General features: G+C 43.0%; 1 protein-coding gene across 1 annotated transcript; it reads right to left on the bottom strand.

Moving 5' to 3' along the window:
• Window positions 1–8,085: 8,085 nt before the first annotated feature.
• On the bottom strand, window positions 8,086–10,356 carry LOC126518576 (retinoid isomerohydrolase-like). Its single transcript, XM_050168351.3, has one exon. It carries the CDS (start codon window positions 10,253–10,255, stop codon window positions 8,729–8,731), a length of 1,527 nt encoding a protein of 508 aa, XP_050024308.2. The 5' UTR covers window positions 10,256–10,356; the 3' UTR covers window positions 8,086–8,728.
• Window positions 10,357–10,578: the final 222 nt, after the last annotated feature.

The raw sequence follows: 10,578 nt of genomic DNA, 5'->3' as shown, positions 1-10,578 counted from the left end.
TTAACATGTTAAAGCTCTTCTCCAAAAGCAAAGGAACATTCGCATCACTTAGACTTAAACAGTGCGTTGGATTTGACGTAAAGCATTCTTTGATGTTGTTCTTGTTGTTACAGAATTATAAATTTATTCGATAAGTAGTAATAATATTAGTTCTAGTTCGTTCGTACTAGTAGTATTAGTAGTAGTAGTAGTAGTAGTAGTAGTAGTAGTAGTAGTAGTAGTAGTAGTAGTAGTATTAGCAGCAGCATTGGGGATGGTGTTGGTAGTAATAGTAGTAGCGATTATTATCGTTGTTAGTATCGTTTTTACACGGTCGTGGAAGCGGTCGGTGGTGGTTGCTCAGCGAAAACGATGGACCAGAGGTGAAAATGGATGAAGTAGAAGAAACGAAACGGACGCTACCTTTGAGAGGGAGACATTGGAACACCTAAATCAATAAATAGAGTAGATAACTTAGTCCTTATTGATTTGGAGACTCCTGTGGGGCCGCGGCTTCTGTTACAGATGACTGGCAGAAAAGGAATGCAGTTATGGGAGTGCAACGCTCTTTAGTTATAAATTATTATCCGTCCCCCATTTTCAGGAGATGGAACCCGAAATCAGAGGGTGGCAGTACATGTTGTAGAAGTAGCATAGATATAACGCTCAACGAGCGTACCTACGACCACTTACTGCTTACGTTAAGAGCATTAAATGCGCATTGTACACTCGAACAGCAAATTCGCCATATGATGAGGCTCGCAGATCAGCGAGTTTATTCCTAAGCATCGGGTTTCATTTCCCATTTTAACAGTTTCATTTCACATTTTAACACAGGTGAGAAATGCCACAGATGTAGATCTATTGGAAATTGCCGTGAAACGCTTGTGAATATGTCACGATGCTTAGTGTCTTGAGAAATTAATTACTATTGTGGGTACGTAGCTTGAAGCAAACGTGAATAATTTGTAGGATAACTTTACATAAGCAAAGCAAAGCACAATTGCAGTGTCAAAGAAAATAATCTTGCTTGTATATCTGTAATTTTAGCTGAGCTGCGCTATAGGCTGTATTTAAATTTTTCGCTACACAATGCACCCTTACACGGTCGTGTTGTTTAAGTTGCTCCACCTAACTTTATTCCATTTACTGTGTGTTACCGGATTATCTGCCATTGTTAACCTAATTAAACTTGTGTTATGCGTGCCGCTCACAGCATGTATTATTGATATATGTACCAGTTTTTAATGTATTTGTTTATTCTGCAATGCTTTGCACTCCCTCCTGCTTAGCTAGGCCCTCGAGGTGTGCAGTATGGAATCAAATAAATAAATAAATAAATAAATAAATAAATAAATAAATAAATACTCTTTCCGGCGTTAAGAGAGGCGTCTCTTCGATTCCCGGAAACAGTGCTAAGTACAGAGAGATGAACGGCTTGCCTTACCTCAATGAATAACCATTTACCTGGATTTAACGTAGCCTAGCCTCTCGGGCCATAAGCTGTGGTTAAATTAGCTGCACCAGTTCATATAGTTAATTATGTAATTGCCAATGCATGCAACTTGTATTCTGATGGTCAAGTATGAATTTTATTGCAAACAATAAAAACTTAAAAACTTTCCATTCAAGTTGGCTGAAAATTTTAGCACCAGTTAGACACACTCGTATTAAGTATCTCATCATGCTGTGGATTTGCGAGGCCGTGAGGCGGCTAAAAAAAAGCTGACGCCTCGAGAAACAATTGCTTGACTTGTTTTGCTCAGAGTAAAATATGGGTAGTTTTCGTTGACTGATGTTAGTGACCCGAATGTGCACAGGCCGAAATTGGGGGTGCCGTAGACGAGGGCACGGAACAATTTAGTTTGTTTAAGATTAACAACGTTCATTACACGATAAAGATACACGTGCATGTAGTTTCCCTTAAATAAACGGAGCGTAATAGCAGGTTTCAACCGTATACCTCGTGCAAAGCAGCAGGCCATCATAATCACCAAATAACGGCGGTGCGTTTCGCGAATCCTAAATTGGTCGTGTATATCAGCCTATATTCAGTTTCATCACGGTATGGCCGATCCTTAGCTGAGAGGCAAGGGCGCGGCATAGCGTGCCGTTTGATTAAGGACATTAATGACGAAGGTCTTCTGCTTTTTATTTATTTCTTTATTTTCGTACGTACAGATTGCCCATACGGGCATTGAAGTACGGGAGGCGCACAAAGGAATAAGCGAAAGCACTGGGATCACAAGTGAGGTCGACAGGACCCAGCATCACTGCAGCTAAAAACATGAACAAATACTTAAATGATGTATGAAAAAAAAGTTTAACATGTAGATAACAGGCAAATCACAGACATCACTCAAATTAGTACAGTAGGCAATGGTTTATGATGAGAAGGTACAGTGCACAATTACGCGTCACGTTGTCCCCGTAAATGCGATTTGAGCGCGGTCAAGAAGCTATTGTCATTTAATGTAACTATTGAGTTTGGTAGGCTTTTCCATTCGGATATCGTGCGTGGGGAAAAAAGCTGATTTAAATAAAGATGTCCGACAGGAAATTTCGCGTATTTTACAGCTATGGTCTTTTCTTCGGGAAATATACGTGGGAGGTTCTAGGTAAGCTCCGTGGTCAATGCCATTTTTTTTTCATAATGTCGTTTAAGAGATTTATTCGGAAAGACGCACGACGAAGCTGCAGGGAGTCCCAGCCTAGCTGCCTTCTTAACGCGCTGACGCTGCTGTGACGGTCATATGACTTTAAATTAAAACGCACCGAATAGTTTTGTATCGCTTCAAGTTTATTTATTAGCATTTTAGTGAGTGGATCCCACACTGTTGCTGCGTACTCTAATATTGAGCGTACGTTGGAGATATACAGAATTTCTTTCACGTCACTAGGCACATTGCGAAAATTTCTTTTAATAAAGTTTAAAACGCGACCAGCCTTCAAAGCTATATATTCGACATGATTGTTCCAGGTTAGATTATAGGAGAAAATACACACCTAAGTATTTAACAACCTTATATGTGGCTATTTGATGGTTATGTAAAAAGTAGCTACTGAGTATTTTTACCTTTTTTCTACTCAAGTTAATGTGGCAGCATTTTTAGGATTTAGAGTCATATTCCATTTGCTGCACCATGAAATAATCTGATTGAGGTCCATTTGTAATGCAGCTGTATCGTCCTCGTTTTCTATATCTCGATAAAGTGCGCAATCATCTGCATATAGACGAATTTTTGATGTCACGCCTGAGCCAATATAATTTATAAAGATTAAAAACAAAAGTGGGCCGAGGACGGATCCCTGCGGCACGCCAGATGTTACCGTTATGGAGTGTGATTGTGGGCCGTTGATGACGACGTTTTGACTGCGGTCATGAAGGTACTCTTTTATTCAGTGTAAGATATTACTCGGCAAACCAAGGCAAGAAAGCTTAAACAACAGCAATGAATGTGATACCGTGTCAAACGCTTTTTGAAAGTCCAACAATAGGCAATCAACCTCTTTACCATTGTCAAAAGATAAGAAAATAGCATGTGAAAATTCAACAAGTTGGGTCACACATGACAAGCCAGCTCTGAAGCCATGTTGATAACTGACAAAAAATTGGTGATCCTGCAAATGACGAAATATACAAGAGTAGAGAACGTGCTCCAATGATTTGCAGCACACAGGGTTAAAGATATTGGCCTATAATTTTCAACTTGGCATCGAGGACCATTTTTATGTGCAGGCACAACGTTCGCCCTTTTTCATTCACATGGCAAAGCACTGCAGGATATTGATACGCTGAACAGTAAAACTAGAAATTTGGCGATAACTGGGGCACACATTTTAAGCACGTGACACGGAATGTTGTCAGGGCCACTAGCTGTATTAGTTTTAGTTCCTGTAGAAGCTTCAGGACACCTTCGTAGGAGATAATTTTGTCCGACATAGTGTCTAGGCTGTGCGGGATCGGACCAGCTATAGGGCGTCTGGTAGGTGCAGAAAACACGGATTGAAAGTAGCTGTTAAAGTGAGCAGCCTTTTCTGAATCGTCAGTAATTTGGCCTTGAACAGTCAAGATCGTAGGAATGGAGCTTTCTTCTTTGCCAGTGGCTTTGACATATTTCCATATTTCTTTAAGGTTATGTTTCAGTTTTTCACTAAGCAAGGCACTGAAATCATCTTTGGAATATTTTATCTTTAATTTGACCTGTTTCCCTGACTCGTCTGATTGCTTATATATCCCGTCATCATCTGAGTAAATGTATCGGCGGAAAAGGCGACCTCTTTGATTCAGCAAACGCTTGATTTCAGTAGTGAACCATGGCTTGCTCCGTCTTTGTTTACTCGACAATATTTTTGATGGTACGTATTTGTCAACCAAAGAGAGCAGTTTGTTTTTAAGTAGCTCGCATAGCTCATTAATGTTGGAAGTATCGGTGCAGTCTAGAAACTCTTCGTAGAATACTTCCAGGCAGTGCGTAATTAAACTATAATCACCCTTTTCAAAAAAGAACACTTTGCGCGGTGGGGCTTTAATCGGATGAAATCGCAGGCATCAAATCTGTGCCAAGACGGCTTCATGGTCGCTAATCCCAGGAACAGGCGGGACAGATTCCACCAATCGATCAGAGTTTGAGAAAATCCGGTCAAGTACATAAGCGCTCTCACCACTTCGTCTTGTAGGGAAGTCTACAAACTGATAAAGACCGTTGGCAGTGATCATGCCACTGAATTCAAGTGAGAGTGCGCAACAAGAGGACAATACTGGGGACCTGTCTACCCAAAGCGCGGAAGGCATGGCAAAATCACCACCAAGTATGAAATCGGTCGTCTGGCTTTGGAGGGTACCAGAGAGTGAAATAAAACTAACTGGACTAATACAGCTAGGGCTACGGTAATACGTACCAAATACAATATGTGTGGAATCATGCAGCCTCACTCGGCACCACACAGTTTCACAGTCAATGTTGGTGCTCTCTATTGGAACACTTGGGAGGCATTTGTCAACTAAGAGGAATACACCACCACCGTGCCTGTCGCGGTCTCGTCTGTAAATAGTAAAAGCAGCGGTAAAAACTTCACTGTTGTTCACTGTTTCGTCAAGCCACAATTCAGTTCTGATCACTACATGAGGCTTTGCAGAAAGGATAACGCTGTTTACAACTTTGTTTACAATGCTACGATAGTCGATCAGCAGAACGTTTAGCTTAGTGTGCCGGGGAGTTGTGCAACAAGTCGCGCGACATGCGAGCTTGCGAAAAGAACGGAACTATATATATATATATATATATATATATATATATATATGTATATTAGCCTTTCAGTGAACATTGACAAGTTGCAGGTTATTTTCTGCATTTACTACCGTCGTTTACCAAGTCCTCAAAAAACGTACCCGGCTTGTACACGTCCTCTGTGCAAAAAAAAAAGAAAAAAGAAAGAAGGAAAAAAAAATAGACACTGACGTATGCAGCAGTGAACATAATGCGACCAGGCGCCTGCAAGCAAATGCGCAGATCGGCTCGTAAACTGAGGCCAGCCGAAATTTAAGGACGTTAAGCCTGCGTCTGCATATCGTGAAACATCGGCCCATCAACACCATTTAGCAAGCTTACATTATTCTTTGAAAATCAGCTTATGAAATTCCGAGAACTGCAGCGACAAAAGGACGTTCTTGTTTTTATAAGACACCCAGGGAAGCCACATCGGACAAAAAGTAGACGAGGCATGGGACGAAGAGGCGGGGTGTGGGGGGGGGGGGGGGGGGACGGTTGCCTTTTCGAGAGTCTGCACCCGCCTTCTCGAGGTTCGACTGAGCCTCTTGTACGCCTGTAAAACTGCTGATTCACGGTTGACCAGCCTGCCGCTAGTCTTATGGCCAAACTACGCGCACGCTTGCTGGTGCGCGATAGGCCTAGCGTTTGCCGCACCTGACGAGGAATGGCGGTTTGAATCTACAAGACGCGCGCCAGCGCGCGCCCACTTGCCTTACTACTGTCGCCTTCGTAGACATCGTTTCGTATTTTTGTGAAGCAGTCAGAGCACCGATATTTGTCTACAGAAGATACCTGTGCTCGCGCTGTGCTTCGACGCGTACGATCTGTCCTGCACCATCTGCCCATACGTGAGGCACGTGGGAACGAGCTTTCACGCGCCGGCACGCGTACGTGTAGTTTGGCCTTCATACGCGCGGCGGTTATCAGATCAGTTATTCGCGCTCGGTGGTGAAAGCTGATGTCGAGGCCCTGGTTTTGGGTGTATATATATATATATATATATATATATATATATATATATATATATATATATATGAGGAAGGCCCGACCCCGGCCCGAAACGTCAAGAAACCGCTTCATACGCGCGTCTGTTTCACTGTGAATACTTACCCGGACCCAGAACTGCTTTGTTTCTGGTATATATATATATATATATATATATATATATATATATATATATATATATATATATATATATATATATATATATATATATATATATTCTGTTTACATCCATGTGCACTGCGTGTGTCATCGCGCCTGAATACTTACCCGGACCCAGAACTGCTTTTTTTCTGGTATATATATATATATATATATATATATATATATATATATATATATATATATATATATATATATATATATATATATATATATTCTGTTTACATCCATGTGCACTGCGTGTGTCATCGCGCCAATTCTGAATCTTGAAGGTCTGTGCGGCACGTAGTGCAAAAGCGCTGAACTGAAGCCGATGCCCGGAATCTCTGGGGTTGTGCGATTTTCAAGTTTAAAAAAACACAAGCGCAATAAAATGTGACTGCCTCCAAATTTCTCGCATAAATACCAACTCCTCCCAAGACTCTAATAAAAAGGTTAATTGCCGAATGTTTCTAAAGTAAACTTCTGAAACTGAGGTTATCAGCGGTTGGTGTACGCCTGGCCTAAGAATTCCTTCGCAAAATGGCGCATTTTCATCCCATGGCCTTTTTATAAAAAATCTGTATAGTCCAAGAAACAGCCTGTATTTAGATAACAGAATTTTTTTTTTACACGCACCAAAATTTTTTAAATTGCATGTGGCAGATGGCGCAATTCAAACTCTTGAACTGTATTACTCGATAAGGCGGACATTACTTCCTCGAGCAAATTCGCAATTGAGTAATTTACAAAATTTCACTAAAGCACTTTTTTACTAATTAAGTTACGGCATACATTGTAGTCTACGAATTGCAGCTAGTCAGTTTGCAAGGCATATCGACTTGCAAACTATTCTGAGGATGACAGATTAGTTTCGAGATATGCGCCGTCAAACTTTATGCATTGAAGCACAACAGCGACCGGAACGCCAATGTATTTCATCGCACACTTTGAAAATGAAAATGTCGAAACTGGTGTAGTCCTGAGAATTCGTTCTAACTGGATAAGCCTTGTGTACTCGCTAGCTAAACTTCGTAAATTGCAATATGTGCCGTAAAGTAAATAATTAAAGAGTTCATTAGTCTAAGCATGTTATTCAATTAGGCATTTTGATTTCTCGCAGAAGTAATGTCCGCCTCATTGTGTAATTTAGCTCATGGGTTTGAATAGGCCTATCTGCCACCGGCAATTGTAAAAAAATTGGTGCAGCTAATAGCAAACACCTGGTAGGTACGCTGCGTGGTGGATGTGTGGGTGAACTAATCAAGAGCTTGCATTCATAAAGCTTCTCTTCAGTAAGTGTCCTCCATTATCTGCAGTAGATGCGACAATCTTGTCGTTATCACCACAACCGCTTTTTTGGAATGGCAATCACCTGAGCGCCGCCCAATAAGGTGAAATATGTTTTGCGAATACGCGAAGACGCCGCGACTTCATTTTCGAAAATATACTTACGCAAACATTGCAAGAGGAGGTGTGACACAGTGGTGCTGTTGGTTATTAGCGAAGGCGCACGACCAACGGCAAACAGCTCTTACAAATAGAAAACTTTCTGAATTCGGCCACGGGGCTCGTATTCCCTAATCTTATGACGTATAACGTATTTCTTATGACGTATGACTTAAAGAACTTAATTATGTGATTACAACAAAATGTATTGATTCATAACTCTCCGGTGGCTTCAAAGATCCTGGACCAAAGTGATGACCCAAAGCAACTCTCGGTGAAAGCTTTGAGGCCGTACTTTATGATGTATGTGGGCGAGAAACGCTTGCCGCACCATGCATAATAAAATAGTTGCAGCACTGACTGGTCCTTGTGTTGAGAATTTTTTCTTGTCTGCTTAGAATCGTCTTTGGTAAGCACCGATGCGCCGAAACAAAAGTTATACACGGAGAGAGCATCTAGTGCATGAGACCGTTTCACTCTGTTCAGATGGCGCACGCCGGTAGGCCTATTGTTTAGCTTTCACTTTATTATTTTTTTTTAATATGCAGTTATACAGTGTTCAGAAATGCAATACAGCTGCACTGTCACCTTGTTCGCAAGTAAAAGCAGTCAGCTCCAATAAAGCAAGAAAAACGTTTAACTCAATATTTAGAACACCTGTGCGCAAAAAGTTCTAGTTGTTTGGCAGGCGAAACATGACTATTATGTTTAATATGATATAGCGAAGCCTGGATATTTGCACACTCACAATAGAACTAAAATCTCTGCGTCGTACAAAACGCTTCATATATACTCCCTGATGTCCTCAAAGATGTTTCTCTGATTAAGAGCAAGTGGTTCACGTCAAGCCGTATTCAACGGTTCCCAGACACTTTCTATGCTTCTTAGTCTTGGTCCTGGAAAAACCAGCCGTGAAAATCTCCGGGGACCGAGGACGGACAATTGAATTCCACCACAGCCAACTGCCGGAAGCTCTGTGCATCAAGCACGACGAGAGCCAGCTTCTTTTCCTTGTCCTCTTGAAGCAGAGAACTTAGAACGACTCCGTCATCCTCTTCGACGGAACCTGGTCGAGAAACAAAGACTGGTTCGGACGGGTACCATCCTTCTCTTTCCCAGCGCCGCCATTCACCAGTGATGACGTCAAGCTTGGATAGAAACATCCTGTGCTCCTGACCAGGAACATTGCTAATGCAGTAGACGAACCGATATGGTTTCCCGTTATGGTTCTGGTTGATGCGCGGAAGCTCGCCTAGCAGGTTGCCCTTTGCCAGATTCTGCGGCTCTACAGCGATTCTCTCGCCTCGGCCTCGATTCAGCGGTAGAGTAAAGCGGCGAAGGTGGGCCATCTCAAAGTTACCAGGATTCTTTTCCGTGTATACTAAGCTCCTCATGATGCCCTCGTCGTCGAAGCAACAAGCATCAACAACGACGTCATCCCCTTGCTCGAAGGCGTTTATGTGGTGAAATATGAAAAAAGCAGCGGCCTCGAACACGGTGGAATGCAGTTCTCCAGTCTTTTTGTTCATAATGTGAAAGCGGACGCCTTTCTCGGGGTTGAACTTCAGTGCATCAACGTAAGCCTTGTCACCAAGAAATTTGCACCGAAGCATAGTCGGCAAGTGGAGAGCGAGAGGCTGCTCCACTACGACCACCCATTTCTCCGTGAGAGCGAAGCTGTGGACGTAGGGCACCGTCGTGCGAGAGCTGAACGGTATCTTGCCCACGACTCTCACGCTGTTCACTGAGCTGGGAACGCATTCGCCGCTGGGAGGGTAGCGAATTAAGACAAACCCAGGATTAAGTCCCATGTTTGTCCCGATGTTGTACGTGGTGCCATCTTTTACGTCTAAATGTGGGTGCGCCGTGGCGGTATGTACGGCTACGAAGTCCGTCAGGTTCTTCTTGTCAACAGTTTCCAGAGTAACAGGATCCACTCGAAACATGTACGGTGACTCCGTCATGGCGTAGACTTCATCACCTATAGGCATCACATTCACGAGGGCATTGTCCGTCATGTCCATGGTGAAATACGAAGCCAGGCGTTCGAACAGCGTGGCACAAGGATCGGGATGCGCCAAAGTTCCGAATTCGGAGACGACGATTCGGTTGGCCCTGCGGTTGCGGATGTACGATTGACTCCTCAGAAAGCGGTTTTTGTAGAACACGTGACCGTTCTCAATGCTGAACTGCCTTACCAATGCGAGGCCATCAAATACATGGTTGTAGCGGTCAGGACCGACGGCAGAAAGGCCCGGGCCGTTTCGTAGCAGCTTTCCTCGGAGCCAGTATGGCAGCGTTCCATGCACGACACCACTAATTGGTTCCGATACTTCGGGAACGCAGGAGCGCTGGTAAAACTTTCTTATGTCCCATTTCAGTGAATGTTCAGACTGGTGGTTAACATCCATGGCTCAGGTACTCCGATGATGGTCGTGGCTTTCGAGTGCTGAAGTGCGTCCGGGGGTAAAGGCAGCGTCGTACAAGTGTCGAACAGTTAGCAAGTATCGTTTCGAGTAGGCTGCAATAGCGTCGCATGCACCTTTTGTATTCGCACGAAGTTTATCACCCGATATCGTATCGGTGATATCGGTGAGAGAGACGGAAACGTGTGAAATCATATCCTGTCGCACACATAGCAACAAGCGGTTAATCACCGACAATTGTCGGTCACTGTACAGGTTCGTTCAACCTCGCCCCCTCTCCTCTGTACCATGCATAGTATTCATAGCTT

Source organism: Dermacentor andersoni, chromosome 1 (genome assembly GCF_023375885.2).
Source record: "Dermacentor andersoni chromosome 1, qqDerAnde1_hic_scaffold, whole genome shotgun sequence".
Lineage (NCBI taxonomy): Eukaryota > Metazoa > Arthropoda > Arachnida > Ixodida > Ixodidae > Dermacentor > Dermacentor andersoni.
Note: the sequence above shows the minus strand (reverse complement) of the source record. Positions and strands in the feature narration are given on the sequence as shown.